General features: G+C 39.2%; 2 protein-coding genes across 5 annotated transcripts in view; one reads left to right on the forward strand and one right to left on the reverse strand.

Annotated features, from left to right (window-relative positions):
• ANKRD27 (ankyrin repeat domain 27) overlaps nt 1-18149 on the reverse strand; it is a 64412-nt gene extending 46263 nt beyond the window's left edge. The window contains exons 1-5 of one of the 4 annotated variants that reach the window (XM_067540017.1): nt 17952-18149; nt 8846-8976; nt 2853-2963; nt 1469-1625; nt 92-246 (exon numbers count right to left, since the gene is read on the reverse strand). In XM_067540017.1, coding sequence (XP_067396118.1) covers nt 92-246; nt 1469-1625; nt 2853-2963; nt 8846-8947 — 525 coding nt within the window. In that variant the 5' untranslated portion in view covers nt 8948-8976; nt 17952-18149. Of the gene's footprint in view, nt 1-91; nt 247-1468; nt 1626-2852; nt 2964-8845; nt 8977-17849 lie in introns of all 4 variants that reach the window. The other 3 variants (XM_067540019.1, XM_067540018.1, XM_067540020.1) reach the window with 3 other exon arrangements.
• A 159-nt stretch (nt 18150-18308) lies between these two features.
• Nucleotides 18309-21644, forward strand: RGS9BP (regulator of G protein signaling 9 binding protein). The gene has a single exon (XM_067540021.1). It carries the CDS (start codon nt 18741-18743, stop codon nt 19452-19454), a length of 714 nt encoding a protein of 237 aa, XP_067396122.1. The 5' UTR covers nt 18309-18740; the 3' UTR covers nt 19455-21644.
• Nucleotides 21645-23124: the final 1480 nt, after the last annotated feature.

Here is a 23124-nt window from a genome sequence, read left to right on the forward strand (position 1 = left end):
CGTGATACTGAAAAGCTTTAATAAAATAAATTCAAGTAGTGTATTTCCTTGGTACATACATTAGATCAAAGCTTAAAAATGAGATACTGACTATGTAGTGTCGTAGGCTTTTTCTTTCATGTTCTTTAAAAGTCCTATGGAAAGATGCAATGTGTTTGTCAAATCTTTCAGAATGTCTTCCCAAAAATTCTTTCACATCCTCAATGTTTTTCAGGCAATAAGAATGAGATGGGGTTGTAGATGCTTCTGTAATGAAAGCTAGTAGTTAGTGCATCACAAAGCATCACGTTTCTTTTTCCATCTTCTATATATTGCAGAAACTGCAGCTATTATTGCTCCCATTTCTCTAGGCAACTTCACTTCATCACCTACAGCCAAAGCAAACTGACATAAGCAACTTCAGCACTCATTCCCTCTAAACCAGACCCTAATCTGGCAGTCTTCTACTACTCTTCTGAAGGAATAGTAAACAACTGGACAAAACACAGCACTTTTTTATATAGAGAGGTTATTTTCAGAAGTCAGATTAAGGTTTATAGTTTGTTTCCACAAGGGATTAAATCAGACTCGTTTAAATTTATTGTTCAAATCCAGGTTTCACATTTTGCTACCAGTTATTAGTCTCCTTTCCCTAATGGCAGTTTCATTTATACAGTTTACCAGACCCTCTGCATGCCAAAATGCCAAAATAGTTTTATTATAAATATGCTCAACCTTTTAGGGACAGCATAAGTTTTTAGAAGCTTCAGTTTCTCTTTTTAATTTTATTTTACTTTTGGGAAGCAGAGACAACTTGCCAAAATTCTGCAAAAAGACTACATATACTTAAAGCAGTTACTCTGGCAACATCTCCCTAATCTTAGTCTGGAGCAGGAAAGTGGTCTTACTCAGATCCATTTCAAATGAAGACAGTTTAAGAAGCAAGAATTAAAAAAATTCCAACACTAAAGTCAGGCATCACCAAAAGAAAAGCTGCTGCAAAAAACAGGTATCAGACTTCTAAAGACAGCAACTGACCACCTTAAAGAGTTTACCCTAATCTTAAAATATCAGTAGACAGGGACAACACCATTAATAAGAGGGATATAAATACTAGTTTTAAATAGTATCAAGAAATATTCTGTCAGATAATGATCTATCTGAAATTCTACTTCCATGTTGCATTAAAAACAAACATTTCACAGAGCTGACATCCCATTATTTTGAATTGAGGCTATTTTTAAAATGTAATTTTATTAAGTCTCATATTATACAAACATTGACTTTTTAAAAAATGTTTGTGTCTTTCCTAGCTACACTATCAATAGTGATTGCATGCCAATTTAAAAATATCCTGAGTTTTCAATCCAAAGTAGTGCTTTGTAAAACAAAGCAAAAATTATACTGAGCCCCACAAAAACAGAGGACTTCCTTTTTGCACACCTAAGCAGACCAACTGTTGGTGTTTTCCTGGCATTTCTGTACACACCTAAGCTTTCAGATTCTTCCAGTGGATGAGCTATACACAATATGCTAAAACTTTCTTCTCTTTCATTGTAGAATGTTTCCTCAAAGAGAACAGGTACTGAGAGATGATGATTAAAACCAGTTCCTAAAATAATCAAGCTTCCTTGGACAAAGATTTCCTGAAATTAAAGAAAAAAAAGAAAAAAAAATAATCATAATAGTGAGCAGAAATCCCCCCCCCTCAAAGTTGACAATTGTAATACATAGTTCTCTACACTAGGGGGAAAAAAAGGAGTATTTGTAAGACCAAAAAGACCACTAAGTTTTTTTTTTTTTTTTTTTTTGGGGGGGGGGGCAAAGATTCTTCCACATTTCCCTTGCTTCAACAATTCAGGGAGTGATTTTTGTTTTTTAAATCCACATTAGTAATCTTGGATGATCTCACAAGTTTGCTCTTCACTGCACCATTTGTTGAAGGAAACTCAGACACATTTGGTCAAGATTCAGAAGAGGGTAGGTGCCCAAGATTTTAGGTACTCAACTTGAGACACCTTAAAAGGGTCCAGTTTTCAGAAAATGCCAAGTACCCATCTTCTCATAAGTCATGCCCCTTTAAAAGGTGCCTTAAGGTGGGCACCCAAAAGCTACCAGCCACGTTAAAAAAAAAAAAACAAAACCACCACCCTTGTCCACATTCATCCTTAGCATTTTTTTTTAAACTTTTTAAACTTATTTTATGGGCTTTAGGGATAACAACCCATTTAAATAAATAACTCAACTTCGTTTCCAACTACACTGGGGAAAAAAAATGCCACTCCAGCTGATAACAATCCACACAGCAGGATTTCTCATTTATAGCAATTAGCATGACTGTTCAGTTTGTTTTAATGCATCTTTAACTTTGTAACATTATGTCACAAGAAAGTTTCTGAATCAGTTTGTGCAGAGTGTCAGATGGCAGCAATTTATAACTTAAGAAAGAAGTCTTTGTGACTCTGTTCCATCCTCTTCTGGACAAACTTTCCCCCTCCTGTCTGCACAAGTACAGCTAGAATACAAGCATAGAACTCAACCCAAAGTTCTCATGTACAGAATAGACAGCCCATCTGAATTTGTTCCACTAATTATCTCTATGAACAAATACAAATACTTTAAACTAATCCAGTGATGTTAATCAGAGGCTGTAGATCCACTTCCCCTCCTGTAAAATGCATTTGGAGTTACACTCCCAATAGCAGAATCAGGAACAGAGATGAGACCTCCAGTTACCTGCTCTAATCATTAGATAACATTGTCAATTACTGCCTGCCCTAGGATCACTTAAAGTCTGGTCTCCCCACTATCACTCGCCTACCATGTTCCCAGGTGGGAACTCATCCACAAGATATGTATTAACAAGGGAATACCTTTCCATTTAAGGTCTGAAATTTTTCTTCCACTGGTTTTAAAACATAGGAATCAAATTGGCAGGTAGAGAGACTGTTGCTTGAAAGGCTCCCTTTGCACGGTATTAATATCTGGAGAAAGAATAAATCATTCAGTCACATGCCTTTGTAGGAGAAAATGCTGTATACCAGCTGCTTCAAGCCAACAACCCTTGCTCTGTGTTCTTCATCAAGCATTCCTCACATCAAACCTGTAACATCATTTGACAGTTGGTGCCTAAAATTTACTTAAAAAAAAAAAAAAAAAAAAAAAGAAACAGACCCCATAATAAGGTTCCCACTCAATATCTGAGAGAAGTCACAGAATAAGAAAAAAAAAATCCAATTAGCTGCAAGAGGTAGAATCTATACCCTGATCATCTCCTAAGTACAGCGACTCAGGCACAGTCAAAACATGTTGTATCCAAAACAAAAGGCAGATGGAATTTGATGCAAAAAGCAACATCTCTCACAGGATACCCTGTCATATAGGTACAGATAGATATATCTTATATTGCTGACATTTTTACATTAAATTAAAAACCCAAGACTAAGCAGCTTTAAAGTGTTCATTAAAGTTTTTTCCTAGACCAAGTGAAAGACCACCAGAAAAGGAAACATGTTTGGGGTAAGGCAACAACATGCATGATTGGGCCTCCCATTAATAAGTTAGTGGAGCCTCTAGAGTGAATTATGGAATCAACAGAACATAGTTTACTAAGGCTGAACTGGACAAACATTTGAAGTGAAGTACAGTCTGTTTTCAGCTTGTGTACGAAAACTTAGTGTTCTTGGAAATTGCCGGATTTGTGTGTCAATCCAGCACCAGACTCTTTATTCTCAGGACAGATACAGTACAGTAAAAACAATGAGAGTCCTGTAGCACCTTAAAGACTAACAAAGTTCTGCGGGCATAAGCTCAATACAGTACAGTGACATTCCAAGCTTCCCTACCTCATGCTGCCCAGTCAGTCTGCCTCAACCTCGGACTGAAAGAAACATCTCTTAAACCATAGTTTCTCAACCTGTGAGACACAGGCAGGGAGTACATGGCGAATAACCCAGTGAAGGGAGGCAGGCAGCAGCCGCCCGCTTCCTGCCCAATCCCAGCTCCCAGAGTGGAAAACTGCGTGTTGGGGTACTTATTAAAATTTTCAGAAGTTAAGGGGTACTTGCTACTTAAAAGGTTGAGAAACCACTGTCAAACTATCCTCATACCCCTCGCCTTGCTAATTATATCCTCTACATCTCTGCCAGTTAGTACTCTCTGTGGTGGATTCATGATGCAAACACACACTGGGGGTGCTAGCCCACTGGGGGCCCGAAGCAAGAATACTCCTCCCCCCCACTAAAACAGGCAAGTTCTTACAATAAACAATGAATAGGGGGATCCCTTGAACTGCTCAAGGCCCTAAGCAATTGCTTAGTCTGCTTATGTCTAGCGCCAGCTCTGCAAACATATCCACTGAGTAGTGGACTGGTGCCACTAAACTGCAGCGTGGTAACATGTTAAAAGCAGGTGAATTGCAGTTGCTACTATCTTCACCAGGGTTTGAGCTAGTCTGAAAAGGTTTTAAAAGGAAGAAAAGTCTGCCCCATTTGCAATCACATCATTTTCTTCATTATAATTAAGGTTAAAATTTTGTCAGTTATTTTTAATAAAAGTCAGGGAGAGGTCCTAGGCAATAAACAAAAATTCATGGAAACCGTGACCTTTCCCTGACTTTTACTAAAAATAACTATTTTTGACAAAATGGGGCTCACTGGGGGATGGGATGAGAACAGGAAGGCAGGGTCCACCCCACTGCCTGCAGAGGCTGGGAGCTTGGGGCCTGTGCTGGGAGTTCTGGGTCTGCAGGCCCCCCACCGCCACTCATGGCAGCTGAGAGCTCCAAGTTCCCGCTGCCTCTGACTATCTTATCCTTAATTATAATAGACTTGCTCACTGTTTCACTTTGAAGCATTTCTTAAAGTTCACCCTTTCATTTTAATTGGTGTTGGGAGAGAAGAGAGTGAAAAGATGGAGTGTTTTTTCTTCAAGCACCATAGTTATAAGTAAGGTAACTGAAGAAACTCAGGATACTGCTATAATAGCCCTCAAATTTGAGAAGTCTTCTTCAAAGTCACTTAGATTGCTTATTGAGTTTTGCTGATAGGCTCCCCTCAGCAATTACCAGACCATATTATATTTGAGCATGCCAATGGTTTCTTACCTTTTTTTTTTTTTTTTTTTTTTTAAAATAGCAACTTACTTCAAATCACCATTATTTAAAAAAATATAAATACATCAAGCATCTTCTCAAAACTACTTTGAGAGCCAAAAAGCCATGCATATTCTTAGTTTCACAAACGCCACTTAACACATAATGATGTCCACAACTGATTTTAGAAACAGGAAGACCAGAAGGCTATCTTATTAGAGGTAGCTGGTTTCTATGAAAGATAAAGCAGAGTTTTCTTCCCTAAGTAGAGAATGAAGCATTAAGTATATCAGCTACATAAATTATTCTGTTCAGTGGTATTTCAGCAGAAAAGTTCAATTCAAAACTTAGAGAACAGCTCCTACACAAGACTTGGTTTTTTAAATCAACCCCCCCAAGATCACCTCAATAGCAGCAAGGATGCTATATATACCCTCACCTCCAAATTTGCTTAGTTACAGCAACTTAGATGAGTCAGTCACACAGAAAGAAGTCACACAGTCATACAGAAAAAAAAAAGAGAATTCAGTATTTCAACAGTTACTTCAAACAGACTTAAAAACAGAAGTAGCACAGCAGGATTCTCAACAGCCCTAGAACTAAATGTTGAAAAGACATATTCTTTAGAAGTTCCACTTCCAGTTCTTCTCTGAACTAATCTGCGTAGCTCTTACATCAAAGCTTTTCACAAATCTAATACACCTTTCTGCCTCCATAAGCTGTGCATTTAAAAAAAAATCCACACACAATGGAGGGAAAAGTTAAATACTGGGATCACACCAGTTTCTACATATTTAATGCAGCACTTTGACAAACTAGCTACATGCTAATTTGTGACAAGCTAATATTTCTCTTTGGAAGACTAGAATGAGACTAGAAGACTAAAGAATGAGATAGCAATACCATTCTTACTTGCATTCCCAAGTCACTGCCACCTGGATGTATGCCACAGAAGGTAGTGGTAGGGAGAAGAGAAGTAGTCAGAAAAGGAACCAGGACAAATGGCATATTAGCTCACACCTACAAATTTGTCTGACTACCATTAACACTACTTGGTGAATATTTTCAGCCCCTATTGCTCCATCAAGAAACTAACCTAAAACAGCTATTGTCACAGAGTAAAGAATGTTGTCTATTCCTGCTGTTCTCTGGATCAGCACAAAAATTTTACAATTTCTCATCGCTAAAACATTTTCAGTACTGAAAGATACTTTTTACAGAAGCACTTCTACTCTTGAGATAAGAGCACTGCTCTCTAGAAATGTCAACACTAACGGAAACAGATTATATTCTAGAGGCATAAAAAAAAGCAATACCATTACCAGCAGCAGAATCACTTCCACAATAGGAAATCAGATCAGAGATGAGCAAAGAAGAAAGGGACTCTTGACAAGTGTAAGTTCTGCAAATATTTACATTTCTAACAGCAGTGCAGTTTGTACACAAAAAAAAGCATACCCTATAGCCTCCAACTTATTCCTTTACAAGGAGAAGATTATTACTGAATTAAAAGTACTGTAAACTTTAAAAGTAATTAAAAAGACTGCCTTTCATTCTGTGCTGCCAATATTTACAAGTTTAAATGAGTAGTTTATAGAACCTTAACAGGTAGAGTGTCAAAACAACATTTTACACCGAAAGCCTGTTCCAACAGTACTGTGCAGTGTCCTTTTACACTATTTATAGAAAATTGATACTGCACAGGCCCACTGTGTATGTAGACAAGATTACATTTTAAAACTATTATTAATACTGATTTAGGACAAATCCTGTGTAATCAGAGTTCTGCCTCTCTCCCCATAAGAAAAAAAGTCCTAAGAACCACAAATATATTATTTTCATACTCAATATTTCCCCTCAAATCCCAGGAACGTAGCAACTCTAATATTTCAGTTTTCTTGCTCCATGTATTCCAATTTCCACATACAGGACATTTGCCCACATTTTCAACAGACAGATTTCTAAACGTTAAATACTGCCCACCACATAGGTGAGAACACTTAGTTTTTTTCCTAAGCTATTTGTTTTGTTTTTTAAAGAGAAAAATCCCCGATAATACATAAGATTTTAACATACAATAGGGTATCTGACCGATTTTTCCTTTGCCATTGCTAATGGATGATCCAACAGCCCAAGAATAAGTGAGGTTATATATCCGAATACAAGACTTCCCTACGCTTTGAAATTAGAGCACACCCTCTAAATAAGGCTCTAGGTAGCTAATAAATAAAAATAGAAACCAGGATCATTTGGAAAGATTGGCCAGATTGCTTGAGAGAGCAGTAAAATTATTAGCTTTACATGAAAGGATTACTCACAGGCTAAGATGTTTTCCCTGAAAATTGCCCATGCCTAGTATAAATGGCAGCAGTGCTGTGAACTAGCACAGACACAAGCTCAGGAGCCAATGGTTAGTTCCCCTCTTCCCCTCAAATTAAGTACTGTTTTGTCTAGACCTGCTTTAAGGAGGGATAAACACCAAAGCAGTAAGAACACCTACAGCTGCTGGTGTTTCATTTACATTTGCACTCTCACTAATGGAACTGCATCACTGGTAGCATGATTGGGAAGCTATAGGGAAAAACTCTAGCATTGACAAAGCCATACAGAAGCTACTGTGCAATTATATTTGTATTCTGTGGCTAGGCACTTCAAAAAACAAACAATTTGAGGTTTATATAGATTCTTCATAGGAGTCATAGGTCAAAAACCCTCATTTAAAAATATCTAACATTTAACAACACTTAAAAAGCAGGAATAAACTGGAGTTTTATTAGTTGATATTTTAATGCCAGAACAGACTTGGTCATATTTATTTACAATATACAAACCAATTGCAAAATGCTTGGTTTCCTGTCTCTCAAGATCATAATTAAGACATGCAGTATTAGATATATATACACAAGTTATTCAGACCAGCAAGGACAACTAGAAGATAGTGGCTCTTCCTATCAAAGTAGTAGTACAGACAGCCTTTCAGTCTTGTGTTTTGTACTTTTTTTTTTTTTTTAAATCAAGTTTTGTGGGATGTCAGTTTCTAGATTTTTAAATGGGAACAAACTTACTGTCCCAGCCAGCCAACTACTTGTGAGAATGGGCACTGCTGAATTTTTCATAAACTGCACTGGAGAAACACGAGGCACAAGAAACTCCTGAAATTGAAGCGTTACAATACTCTAGGCGTGAATAAAAACTGGCTCAGCAAGAAGAATTTAGCAATGGTGGTGAGAGCAGCAATATCACCACATTTCACTCACAAGCCACATGAAAGCAGAACATCCAGGCCTTTAAGCTCTGACTGAAAGCCCAGTGAAGCCAAAGGAAGCCTTTTCATTTATTTCAATGAGTTTTGGATGAAGCCCTAGTGCTGAATAAATGAAAACACTACATACACAACACCTACAATGGAAGCCTCATACAACAGCACCTGGAGTCCATAAAACTGAACACAAACAATAGTTGCATGACATTCGTAGTCTCATATCACATAAAATAGAATCGCTTGTTGGTCAAGCCAGGGACTTCACAGAAAGACCCAAAATATAAATACAAGAATTCCCTAGAAGGTGAAAGCTCCACCATACATTCCATATTCTACTACCTCATGCATTCCCTCATGTGCATATTAAAATAAAAACAATATACTTTATGTATCTCAGATTTGATCTAGTTGGCTGGCTGGCTCCCATTCTTTCCTAAACTTTAGTGAGAATGTGAGTTTTATTTGCTTCTGTATGTAGTCAGTCAATTTAAAACAAGCATCTCTTTACTTACAATACCATGGAATTCTGCAACTTTCCTGAAGAGGTCAGGACGACGTTTCTGAATAGCCAAATAAAAAGGATTTTTCAAAAGATCTTCGTCATACATAGCCATATGGACGTCAAAGTTTCCAAAGATATTTTCTAGAAGGGATACAAGTATTGGCAGAGGTTAATATTACAGAAATTAAACAGCTATTCTATTGTTTAGTTTTCATATGGAGATTTAACAACATTTGGGAATATAGAAGAGGATTTTTTTTTGCATTCTTCCTTTCATGTTTTAGAAGTATAAACTACCCTTCCTGTCTCATATCAAGATACAGAATATGTGGAACTAATCCCAATATAAAATGGTTGATTGAGAACCATGGAACTGCGTGCAAAACTAGTCTTTATAACCAAGTATTTCATATTACTATTTTCCTCTGCCCCCAGTTCTTTCAATTGTTACACCACTTGTGTGTTAAGTTAGACTTTATGCTGTTGGGGCAGGGACCATCTATTCAATAAAGTCTGCACAACACCTGTTTGGGGTCTGAGTGCTACTATAATTTAAATAGATTATTTCAAACAATCCATTCTACTCAATTTCAAGCACTACTATAAGGAGATACTGAGGTATGCAGGCCAGAAAAACAAAAACAAAACCACCACCACTGCATTAACCTTGAAAACACAGGTTCTCAAACTTTTTTTGCTGGGACTCCCTTTGAAGATATTTCAGGCCATTCCAACCCCATCCCCACCCCTGCCATGCCACTTTTACTTCTGTGTTGCTGCTGGGGGCAGCACTGCCTTCAGAGCATCCAACCAGCAGTCACTGTTCTCCCACCACCCAGCTCTGAAGGATTCTGGCTGTCAGCTGTGCATAGACTGATAGCTCATGACTCATCCCACCCCCCATAATAATCTCATGACCCCTTGAGGGGTTCCAACCCCCACTTTGAGAACCCCTGCTTTAAAACATTCATCACTGCAGTAACAAATTGTGTAACAAAAACAAACCCTGCAAAGACAACGCAACCACTTCTGCCATTATTCTTTGTACATACACTATAATCTGCCTGGTTATGAGACACTTAAAATTCTTGTTTATTTTATAAAACACTTACATGGACAACATGAGAGAATCAATATTCTGTACACAGAGACCACTGTAAATTGCACAAACAGTCATACACTTTTATTTCCATTATACCATCCCCTGCTACCAAGGGAAAAATGTCACTTAAGGAAAAAATTCTCAATTAAATGAAATAGTGCATCTATTATGAATCAATAAAATCAAATTTTGAAGAGAGGCACACAACTAAGAAGTTCTGGACATAGTTGTCTATGTCATCTCTCTTAAAAATTAGCCAAAGACTAATTCCTATTTTCAAACCTACCCTTCTCCCCATGGATAGGAACTAATGGTACTCTGAGACAGCCACCACTAACAATAATTACTACTGGTCCCATTCTACCACCCCCCCACCCATCCACTGTGAGGGATACCTTAACTCCAGAAGAAATCCCATTGATTCAAGGTGGAAGAATTGGACCCAAAAAGTCTGAAAACAATATTTTAACCTGATTTGCCATTAACACATTTGTGAACCAATCTTAATTAACTCAGGCTTCGTAACATTCTGTTTGTCTATGAGCTCCTGTCTGATGGAAGAAGTTCAGAAACACAGTAAGCTTTTGGTAAAAATAAAAAAGTCTCTCTTATTATAACTAAACTAATACGTGAAATAAAATTCGTTTCCAAAGATGCTAAAACCCCATGCTGACTTATGGCTTCCTGGGTTCTAATTCTCAACATGTGTTCTGCAGTACACGTTTCACAAAAGAGGTTCAGTGACTCATAATGGGATGTCTCTGGAATGACTTCAGAATTTCTATTTTACTTGGAGGAGGGAAAGGAGGTCAGTCAATGTTACAAGTGTCTAGGAGATAGATTTTCTATTCTAATACATGAGGAATTTGTCGTCCCCCCTGCCACTGCCGCCGCCGCCAACACGTACACACACGCTGTAGTGTAGCTTCATCTGCTATTGGATACCCTTTTATCAAAGCTTTCAAGAAAACTTAAAGACTTGTCAAGACATCACAGCATTTCTGGAATGACTTATAAAGTATAACATTCCCCATTGCAGAAGAATACAGATGTTTGTATTGTAAATCCACAAATTCAAAAGAGCACAGGCTTTAGACCACTAGTTCACTCAAATGAGAAACTCAGCATGGAATCTGGGCGCTATCCACAACGTTTAAAACACGGGTAATCAATTATTTTTTGTCAAGGTCCAAATTTCTTGGTCAAGGTATAGTCAAAGTCCAGACTCCAGAGAAAATACAAAAATATTTATACGAAGATTTCATGGTCTATTCAAAAGCATCTGGCACTTCGGACTTGGCCTGCAGTCTGCCTATTGATGACCCCTGATTTAAAGGATGTTTCTTTTTTAGATGAGCTTCCCTAACTTTAGCACATATTTTTAGGGAAATTAATAAGAATGCAATTTCCTAACACGTTTCAATTTGACAGATGTCATGTGGGGAAATGCATATATATGCACCGGACTGACATCAGAACAGTTTGAAGAGCTCTGCCCATCTATAAAAATATTTAAAAAAACAAAAAAAACAAAACAAAAAACAAAAAAAAACCCAACTCTCTCTCTCGGACATCTTTAGAAGCTACCCAGCTCAGATTTCTATCACTGTTCAGAAGGCCACAGAGAAAAATAGCAACAGGCACAGTGTTAAAATATAAGTTATGGTCAGAGCTTTCAAGCTGTGCAAACTGTCATCTAACATGACCATTACATTCATCCTCCCACTGCATTCCTTCCTACTGTTCATTACACACTTGTTTCTCCCTGTCTCAAGTTAGAATGTAAGTTCTTTGGTGCAGGGACAGTGTGTCATGTGTTTGTACAGCCTGATTGGAGCCTCTAAGCACTACTGGTTGTAACAGGGGGGGTCAGAAGCACTCTGGAGCGAGGAAGTCTATTTTGCCATCTACTCTAGAATCAGTTTTTCCTAATTCCAGTAAAAACATTTTACATAATTCTGAACAAATATTTGTTCATATATACAGTACTGTATAGACCATGAAGCAAAAGGGTACTATTTTTCACTTCATGTATGAGGCTAAGGGAGTGAGAGATACATGCTCAGCAGAGAATTATTAGAGTGTGGCAGCTAAATTCTCCAAAGACTTTGCCCACACTGAGCAAGCTTCAACAGCTCATCAGGATTTTCCCTGCCAATGTTTCTTCCATTACCGCAGGCCAAGGCCCCGGAACCGTGCAGAGACACATTCTCTTCTGTGCTCCCCATGCTAGTGCAGGAGGCAAAAAAAAGGAAGCCACCTGACTCAAATGAAGAAAGAAGCCAAAACCTAGAACTGATGCCTTCCAAGAGCACTATCCATCCTGTGCACTGAATGAGGCAGGGGCCCTCTGGGAAAAAAAAAAATAGTATGTGATCATATCATTAAAAACTACATCATAATGCATATACATGAGAGGGCTGAATGAAGGTTACACAAGCAACCTTAATTGAGGTATTTCCTAAATTTGTAGTGCATGACTTTGCAACCTTAATGTTCATTTAATATAATTTTTGGTGTATAATTTATAATTAAGATATGATCATTATAGTTTACATGGGCTGGAACCTGCTTCCTTGACCCTGAGAAGTCTTACTCATGTAAATAATTGATATGTCTGGTTCCATTTAAAGTTACTCATGGGAGTAATGTTTGCCCAGACTGACCAGGAGGGGTTTTGCAGGCACAGGACTAAAGGAGAAGATATTCAAATATGTATAGCACAGTCAGATTTAAATCTATCCCAGCAGCAGCAATTTAAGATACAGGCAAAACTAAAAAAGTTTTCCTGATTTTAGCTCTCACATAGAAAGTTTCTTGTCAAAAGCTTCAAACTAAAAAAAAGTCACACAGATCTCAGCAGGAAACTCATTCATGTCTAGGTTTTGAGATCATGCATTTCCCAATATACTCTATTTTGATATTTGGCTTGCCATGAACTATTCTGATTCATAAATATTTGAACAGTTTAGTCATGCTACTGTTAAACAATATTTGACAAGCTACAGAAAAGCTCCAGGACCATTAATATGTTAAGTCAAGAAGCTAGAATGCAGGGTTTAAATTTCCTATAGCACAGAGAAAGAAAATAAAGATTGGAGACACAAAGTGTCCTTAAGCAGGTCACTGTTTTTACTTATGTTTTCAGAAAGATTACCAAAAAAAAGTTAAACTTCCTTCACACCATAGAAAGAAATCTAGAATTCTATTGGATCTACCTAGAAGGAATGATTCTGAAAAACTCTAGTTCTCCCTATAGCCACATGACAAAGCTGATCAGATACACAAGGGGGGAGGGGAGAGGTGTGAGAAACCACACCTTCTCCAACCATCATATCCCAGCTCACGGACAAAATATTGAATTTAATTTATGAACATAGCTACTTAAGATAAATGTAGTGTTTGTAATCCATTGCCTGCATGTAAAAAGAACATAATACAAATCTATGACCGAATAGAATGATTTAAAATAATTTTGATTTGACAGATGGTCACAGGAAGAGAGTTCAGCATGGTGATCGTACTTCAGTTCCCAATACATGAGATTACACATCACAAATAACTAGCTTTAAACCGCTTAGCGGCAGCAGCATAGATTCATTTGCCATAGGACAAGCAGACTACCGAGCATGGTTCAGTGTGATCTAGAGCTCCAACAAAATGAGATAATGATCCAAAAGAACAAATCAACATTCAAAAATAAAAACCAGTTCAAATACTTCTATAATTAGGATAGCAAATACATACCATGCCCCAATAAAGGAGTACAAAACCTACAACAAACCTTGGACTTCAGAATAGAATTTATCCTCTGCATTACACCACCAACCAATAACATAATGGTTGAGAATTTAAACTTTCAATATCTGAGTGCACTAACAGTTTCCACAATTGTAACTCAGTCCCCTTGGGCTTGAATAGTATTGTGTTGATGTACATGGGGTTAAATAATTGCAATATGGTCAAGTGACAGTTGCTTTGGGAACCGCAATTCTGAATTTCCTTCCTCTCATTACCTCCTTCTAGCCCCAGTTTCTGTGGGTTTGAGTTCTCAGCTACAGTGTTGCATTAGGTCATTTTTTAATTTGATTTTAAAGAAAAAAAGCAGTAAAGGAAAAGTGTGAGTTTGCACATTGAAATATTTATTACACCATGTGGAGATCAAGAGATTTGAATGTGTCTGTTTGGAACTTAATACACAAAATATAGTGAAAAAGAAAAGGGGTGGAATGAACTGCCTGTGTAGTTTTTTGTGGTTTTTTTTTTTAAACCAGGAACTGGGAAAGATATTTGTTCTGGTTAAGGGCAAATTTTTAAACAGTTTTCATTTGAGTTCACTGAGACATGGTGATCTTGGAATCCTCGGACATCTTTTTAGAGTTAATCATCAGAGCACAACTGCACTTCAATACCAGTGTTTTTACCCTCTTATAAAAAGAGACAAACAATTCCATTGTAGTTAATTTTTACTTACTAAAACATGTAATGACATTTCAGCCAGCATTGGCCTTTTAAAGCTACATAATACAGTGTATACCTGTACAGAATAACTAACCAGTACAGCTGCCACTGCACTAGTTACAGACACACCAGCAACTCTGTCAGACTCGGCTGCTACTTTGCTCTGTGGTAAACAGAATCAAGAAAATTTTCGAGTCACTCTTCAAAACACTTGCACAGTAGGTAGAACTGGGACATATCAAAATATGTTCTTGGTTGTTATTTGAAGGGATCCATCTAATATTAGCGTAGGTCTGGATAATGGCTGAGGCTTTTTGGCCTGTGTACCAATTTTTTATTTCCATTTTCAAAGTTTTCAAGCTATCTAGATGAAGACAAAAAGGGAAAAAAAAACCTCCTCTGCAAAAAAACAAAAACAAAAATCCCACCCTTATATTGTCCCAAATTGGAGACAGAGGTCTCTTAGATAATTCCACTCAACTTTTGAGTTTACTCCAAATGTTGGTATACCTGAGCCAAATTTGTTAATTTATCATATAAAACAGAACTACCTTAACAAGGGTTTTCAATGACTCAATGAGACAATTAAGTTATCATAGCCCATTAGTAAACTAAGGGCATGGGAATTAGCAAGTAATTCTCTGTAATGTCTTTGAAGAGCTACATTTTCCAAACACATTTGCAAGAGTACTGGGATTGTGAGGTCCTCTGCAGCAGCTGTTTTAAGTATACCTCCACAGAATCAAAAGGCATAAAACCTCCTCCCACAAGTTCTACCACTGCCTCTTCCATCTCTGAGGATTTATCATACCCCATAATATTATATATATGTGTGTCAATACCATTCCCTTTAAAGATTTCAGCTAGCCAGGACCTAGCTTTAAAAAAGTATCAATATGTATCTTTGGATTTTAAGCATTTTCTACCTATCATTTGACAGTTCCTATAACAAAGCTGCATTGAATCTGTTCTACAGATACCATCTGGGATTTGATATTGAACACATGCTACCCAACCCAAAGAGCTATTCCAGAGAAGAATGCTGTTTTAATTCTTCCATTAGATGATACATTTATAGATCTATGGTCAAGCATCTGACTACAGGTAGTATCTATTGCTGCCCGTAGGTGTAAATAATTAGTCAGATGCTCCTGAAACATTATGTTTCCTCTTGAAAAAGAAAATACTTCAACCAGTTAGTCTCCCATCTAGTTTCAGACAAGTTTGTTAATTTAAAGGTCTGATGCACTGAAATAAGTAGTAACTTATTACTGAAATACATCAGACTTTTACATGTAACTCTTTCAAAGTATATACAGATGTATAATTTGGTTAGTCATAAGCTTAACACCACCATCAAGTCACATAAGAGTTTAGATCCAGAGCTAGGGCTTATCCTTTTTCTACCTGACTTGGACCCTTATACAATTACATATATTTGCTTGCATGTAGTTCAAGTTCACCTAGTGTCATTTCATTCCTATGCAAGATTCCACATTCCTTGGCTCAAGCATCCTAGATAACACTGTACCCAAATTGGTAGGCAGCTACTTAATTGATCTTAGGGCTACCATGACAAATTTCAAGCCTATTTCTGAAGCTAGATACTACTTATAACATATGGTATTTGTTTGTTCCACTATGATGGCATATGTTATATTTGCTCTTTTTTCATTCCTTATGGGGATATGAGAATATATCTATTTCAAGTCACTGAAACATTGGCAAGCCATCTCAATGTCCCTTGAATCAGAGCTGAATGAGGTGCAGAGACTGTGGCAATTAAGTTTTCTGGCACTCCTCTTTGATAAATATGTACTGTACATTACCAAAGAGCATAAATTACTAAACAGTGTAGTGGTCAGTACTCACTATTACAATTTTTAAGTGTTTCTGGAGAACCCATCACCAAAGTATGTGGCTACCAAGAGAATTTTAAAATAATATATAGTCAGCACAATATGAAATATTCACTACTCACCACTAACAACTATTAAATTAGCATTTCTATAATATATTTGCAAAGCAACAGTCAATTCACAATATTATTTTACTAGTTTATAACAAGTGTTCAAGTAGGTCACATTAACTTACTGCTACTTTGCATATATAATTTAAAAAAACCCAATTGCAAGTAAATTCTCTTGGCTCAACAGTTACACTTGCTATAAAGCTTCCTGAACAGTTCATACTCACTTCACTTCTTAAGTGATCTCAGAGAAACACAACATTTTAACCTATATACTGTATCATAAGCTTTGGAAGGAACCAAAATATGTTGATACTAATCCACAAGTCTGGTTCAGCTTCTGTACATCTGCTAACATGCTAAATTCATTTTTGCATATTTTTAAAAAAATTTGTAAGATACCCTTCTCCAGCTTTAATCATAATACTCAGTTCTCCTAGCCTGATAGAAACAGTACCCACCCAGGCAAAATAAAATAAAATAAAATAAAAACTAAGTTTGTACTATCAGAGAAAGAATCAGCAACAGCTCTATTAACCACATACACATATACACAAAACCAAAAAAAACCCAAACAACCCAACCCATGTTTAACTCAAGGACCCTTAACTCTATGTTTATACTGCATACAGTTTAATCGCCATATTTTGTAATACAAGACACCTTTTCCATTTAATTAAAAAAAATATCTTTGGAGTTCTTCCCCCTCCCCATAGGAGGATTATAAATGAGACTCTCTGAGGGCTAGTAAGTCACATGTTTGGACAGAAACCTATAGTTTGGATCTGATATCTACAACAGAGTTGCTGCGTCAACATTTAAGAAGGTGAGCGTTGCTATATGGGAGAAACAATTACAACAATCCAATCCACAGTTCTGCACGGTGTTGAGGGTGGGAAAAGCATTTTCATACTTCCTTTCTGAAACACGTCCGTTCCCTCACTGAAAACACACTGTCTCTCCCTTGAAGCGTGTGAAAAGAGAATCGACCCAGGCTCTGTGTACAAGCCCCACATGCCTGCATTACGCTGTAACTTAACTCCCCCAGAGAAGCAACAGCACTGCAAGGGCACAGAGATCGGGGGGGAGGAGAGAAACATGCTTCTCACTCCCCTTCCATCCCATCTCTTACCCTGGGGCAGAAGAGGAGGATGGAAGAAGGTGGTTTTCGCAGGTTCAGTTCACAGGCCTTAGTAGGAAGACAATTTAAAATGCAAACCATGCGACAGCGGCAACCACTGTTTTAAGTCACCCCCACTTTTAAGGATGAGCTGGGGGCATCGCAAGTACAGCTACAGCCCCCGCAAGTACTACCCTCCGCCCCAGGAAACATTTCGGTCAGCGCTGAGAAGGCCAGGAGACCGGCCCCCACTTGCCCAGCAGCCCCCAAAGCCACACACTCCCTCCAGGCGAAAAGAAAGTGCCCCCTCCCCTGCAGGCTGATTTAGAGAATCGAGGAGCTACAGAGACCAGAAAACTTACTTACTTACAAGGGTAACATTGTTTCACTTCCTCCCCAGCCACAGAGAAGCACTAGCAGTCCAGTCCCCCCCTTACTGCCGTGTATTTTCAACCAAGCCCTACCGGGATCCAAGGCGGGCTGTGCACAGCAGCCCAGCCACGCCAAGCCAATGAGCCTCCGCTTCTCCGGCGACTGAGGCGGCGTCTACTCAATCAGCAGCTTAGGAAGGTGGAGCCGAAGGGAGGGGAGCGGAGCGGAGCAGAGCAGCGCGGCGGCTAGATTTCGCTGGAACGAGAAACCGCGGAGCTACTTCCTGCTCGCAACCACGTGACCCCTCCAGGTGCTCCAGCTGTGCAGTATTTAATGTCAATAGCCGAGGCGCTGGGTTATTCGTACTGAGCAGGCGACGCTGCAGACCGACCTCTGGCCACCTTGCGCACAGGGCGGCCGCACTCGGGCTTTCATTACAGGCTGCCTTAGTTTAGCTCTGGCTTTTATTTTTCCCCTGGCAATTCCGTGCCGGTGCATTTAAAAACAATGTCTATCTGATTATCCTGGGCTCGAGCCTCCTGCAGGAAACCGCAGCTGTTCTCCATCTCCGTGTGTCTGGAGCAGGGAGAGGGGCAACCCTCCCTCGGATGCTGAAGATACCATGTGCAAAGCGATGCCGCTCGCTCCCCACGCTCCTCTCCCGCTTGCATGGACCCAGTGAGCGGTCCGAAGGGACTCGATCTAGGGGGCGTGCATGCAGGATCCGAGCTCCGCTATTACCATGCGTGCTGGTGACATCTGGCGCTGGCAGCTCCCTGGATCCGACCGAGGGTAATCTGAACTGAGCAGCAGGAGCGAGACCAGCGCCGGGAACACAGTCACCCAGCGAGCCCGCTGGCCGGGACACTGCAGCCAGAGCCATGGTGAAGGAGGAATGCAAAGTGCTGCTCGATGCGCTCAGCAAAGTGACTGCCTGCTACCGGCACATGGTGCTGACCATCGGGGGCACCTCGGACACGCAGAACCTGCGGGAGGAGCTGAAGAAGACTCGGCAGAAAGCCCAGGAGCTGGCGGTGGCTAACAGGAACAAGCTCACCGCGGTCCTGAAGGACAAGACGGTGAGTAAGGAGGACAAGGCTGAATTCGAGAGGCTCTGGGTGATCTTCTCCACTTGCATGGAGATCCTGGAGATTGACATGCGGAGAGCCCTGGAGCTGGGACAGGAGTTCCCCCTCAACGTGCCCAAAAAGCACCTCATCCAGACGGGCATGAGCGGGGGGACCTCGGGGGTGGCCGCCCGGGCTATGAGCGTCCAGAACATGAAATACGAGGCTGAGCACAACATAGATGTAGTGGATTTGAAAGACCTGGAGAACGAGATCAACCAAGTAGGAGAGATGATGTACGAGATGGAGATGAAGGTGAATGTCCCCCAGTGGACAGTGGAGGCTAAGCAGGACCCTGGGGCCGAACTCAAATCCACCATTAGCGTGGGTGCCTCCTCCATTGGCATGATCTCCGTGGAGGAAAACAAATCCTTCTGCGACATCAGCAAAGTTCTAGCTGGGATCATTTTCTCCGCGGTGCTCATTATCGCTATTGTCTTGGCGGTGTGTGTGGTAAAACTTTCATAGGCTGGCTGAGCTTAAGAGAGAACAACTTCCCTCTCAAACTCTCACAAGTTTAATGCAGTATGGTTCATTTCAAGAAGGGTCCCTTGGAAGAGCTGACAATTGACACCTTGCATATAAAACAAATCTTTGGATGACATGCAATCTGATCATGCACAGAGGATCTGGATGTATGTGGTTTTGGTTTGTTTGTTTGAAAGCTCTAAAAGGGAAAAAAAGGTACAGATCAGCCTACAATATAGGATGAGTGTTTGCTGGTCCTGTAATGGTTAACTGTGTGCAAAGTATCAGGGTATTATCACTACAGGCTATAGCAGGGATTTATCTGCTATTAATAGATGACTATTCTCAGTAGCCTCAAATTATTGTTCTTGAATAGGCTCTGATGTTCACTGCTGGTCCATGTTTACAAAATAGTTGAGAATTGCACAGGATTTGGGGGCTAAGGTGGGTGTTTGTGGCAAAATTAATGGACGTGTGTGTGTGTGTGAGCTTTCCTCTCAACCACATATTCTGCCCAGAATTTTAAAAAAAAGAAAATTCTAGTAAAAAGATGTAAATAATATCTATTGTATCTTAATCCTTGGGCCTAAACCTAGGAGAGTGTGCAATCAATGTTTGGTACCAAATACTGTCTGTAGATTTGCACTATTTGTACAGAACCTTATTGCACTTTTTGGCACAGCCCACATCAATAATCACTAAAGGCAATCCAAATCTGCAAAAAAGATGGAGACTATCTTCTGTAGAACAGCTTCTGCAGAGAGATATTAACAGGCTCTATCCCTTCCTTTTATACATCTCCTTTTATTTATCAGCAGAAAAGCTGATTCTTGCCACTTGTCCAAATTCTTCTTTGCATGCAAACTGGTTGAACTTTAGATCAGCTGCAAAATTAAGTAGTCTACATTTATCCAAAGGCAGAAGTAGCAATTTTTCAAACAGGTTGTGGCAAACTAAAAAAATCATGTAAAGTGAAAACTGATGCTCTAGCTTGTCTGCCTCAGTTTCTGCAGCACAAATAGAGGTCTAATCTCACGTTGACAGTTAGGGATTCACACACGTGCAGCTTCCATGACTGTTAATGAGATCTAAACACATACCTGCAGGAAGCCAGAGGAAATCATAACTGCAGGGCTCAATCCTGTCATCTTTTATTTACCTGATTAGTCTAACTGAAATGGCTGGAAATGCAGAATTGGGCCTATAGTTGGTATCCTTAATGAGATGTCTGTTGGGCTATAAGAGTATAATTGTAAGAACAAAGCATAAAGGTAACTTTGACATTTTTTTGTTTGTTTACCTATGTCCGCTTAGACAGTTTAAGCTCTTTCCCCTTCCCCAGTAAAACTGTGAGTGCTGACACAACAGTGACTTTGAAGAGAATTTCTGTGATCTCACACAAAAATGGATATATTCTTTTTTTAAATATACAAATTATGTAAATTTGTTATGTTTAAAGTAGACCAGCTCCTATGCACACAGATTCTTCAGTAGATATTATACACTGCCATGGGCACAGATTGTATTTTTCAGGCAAATATAAAGACAAGGTGCACTGCCCTACAGAGTTTACAATGTAAAGTGATGAATTAGTAACTCCTATGAATTGGGCATAAAGGACACATTACTAAAATTCACCATGAAAATTGCTGACAAGAAGTTACTGGGCATATGCAGTGGTGTGTGTGTGTGTGTATGTTAAACAAAATCATGTCAACTTTCTTAATAAAACAATTTTGTGAGTCAAAAGAATGCAAACATATGTAAAAATATTATTAATCATGTTTACTACAGTCATGCCTAAGAGTAAGTCCCCATTGTAACGAGGCACCGTACAAACACATAGCAGTCGATGGTCCATACCCTGAAGAGCTTACAGTCAAAACAGACAAGGTAGACACAAGTTGGAGGAAGAGGCTCTGACACACAAGCAGAATGAACTATGTGATGGAGGCAAAAGTCTTGTTTGTTTAACATTTGAGGGGGGTACTTGGGGATAAGCTAAATAGGTAGGGAAGGGAGTGAGGGGACATGGCAGGGAAGAAGGTAATTGAACATGGGTGGAGTGAAACAGGTGAAGAGACTGAGGGAAGAGGGGAAGCAGGAAAGTTGGAGCAAATAGCCAATCAACACAGGACAGAGAAAGTACAGTCAAAACTGTAGAAAATTCTCCGAAGTCCCCTGCTTTGGTTGCTTCTTCCCTTACTCATTGGAGTTTCTGTCTGGCTCCTCTACAGTTTTCTCCTAAACCCACATGGGGGAGAGGCCCTATCTGGATCCTAGTGCCCCCCGAGTTTTCCCTTTAAAACTGAAGACTCATAAAGTTAGCTTTATAGAGAGCAAATAAAAGCTCTTGCATGTCAAATTTGAATTTATTTAGTGTTGTTGTAATCGTGTCAGTCCCAGAACATTAGAGAGACAAGGTGGATTAGGTAATATCTTTTACTGGACCAAGTTCTGTTGGTGAGAGAGACATGCTGACAAGCTTACACAGAGCTCTCCAGGTCTGGGAAATGTCCTCAGAGTGTCACAGCTAAATACAAGGTGGAACAGATTATTTAGCATAAGTAGTAAACACATATTTCAATGGACCATTCAAGGTGAAGTGGTCAGTTAACACTTAGTGGAAACACTAATCCACACTATTAGGGTCTGAATTCAAGGCCATATATTGTCCTTGCTCAGCATGTGGAATTCCCATAGATGCTAATGTGCATTCTGCAAATGTATGCAGCCCAGGCTAAGTCTTTGTGTGTTGTGGGGGAACACAGCAAGGCTGTATATTTTTAACCAATACACTTCACTCATTTTACTGGGATAATTTTTATATGATTAATAATTTGACTGTTTAATGGTCACAAACAGATTATTTTGAGAGCAGAGAGAAAGTCAGGTTTGTATTTTTGGTGCTATTGTTCCAGTCTGTCTAGATAGAGACTTGCTGAAACTGCTGTGCATTGACTTACAGAGTCCTTCACAACCATAAGGGCTTTCTAAAGAATTGCAGGAAAATCCTAATACCATAGATTTGGATTGCCATCACCAATCAGTAGATATTCAAGGGTATTGTTCACTGTTTGCACTCTCTCATCATTTAGTTTACAAGGAACTGAATAAGAGCTAGGACCCTATCCTGTTTTCCTTGCCCATCTTTTATTTCTATTGCACTCAGCTGACTTTGGTAGGAGTTTTGGATGTCCAAGGAATGAAGTTTTCGTATCTGGTGGATAATAAATGAAAACATCCACAACACTGATTGTCTCAAAGTCCTGAACTTCGTGTACTGTCTGTCTTCAGTTAGTTTTGTATACGTGTTTTAACAGTAAACAATTTGACATTTTCAAAAATGAGCCTCAGGTTAGTGAGTTATACATCTGTAGTGTATACAGGGACTCAGCTACTCAAATCTTTATTTATGTGAGTAGCCCTTATTCATGGGAGTAGCTCCTCTTACTTCAGTGTGATTACTCCCACAAATAATCCTTTGAAGGACTGGACCCGGTATAATTCCAAAAAATTGAACTATTCTGTCTCAGTACAAACTGCAGATTTACACATCAACTTGTCTGTGTCTCAACAACATCAGTATTATCAACTGAGCTTACATTAAGGTACATGATATTAAAAGATAAATAGAAGTCTGACAGGATTGGCACCACCTAATTGACTA

Source organism: Emydura macquarii, unplaced genomic scaffold (genome assembly GCF_026122565.2).
Source record: "Emydura macquarii macquarii isolate MOO-44397 ecotype Brisbane River unplaced genomic scaffold, CSIRO-AGI_Emac_v2 contig_561, whole genome shotgun sequence".
In the NCBI taxonomy this organism is placed as follows: domain Eukaryota; kingdom Metazoa; phylum Chordata; order Testudines; family Chelidae; genus Emydura; species Emydura macquarii.

Excerpts from the sequence above, each read along its gene's own strand:
- RGS9BP (XM_067540021.1), top strand. The coding sequence starts at position 18,741 with ATGGTGAAGGAGGAATGCAAAGTGCTGCTCGATGCGCTCAGCAAAGTG.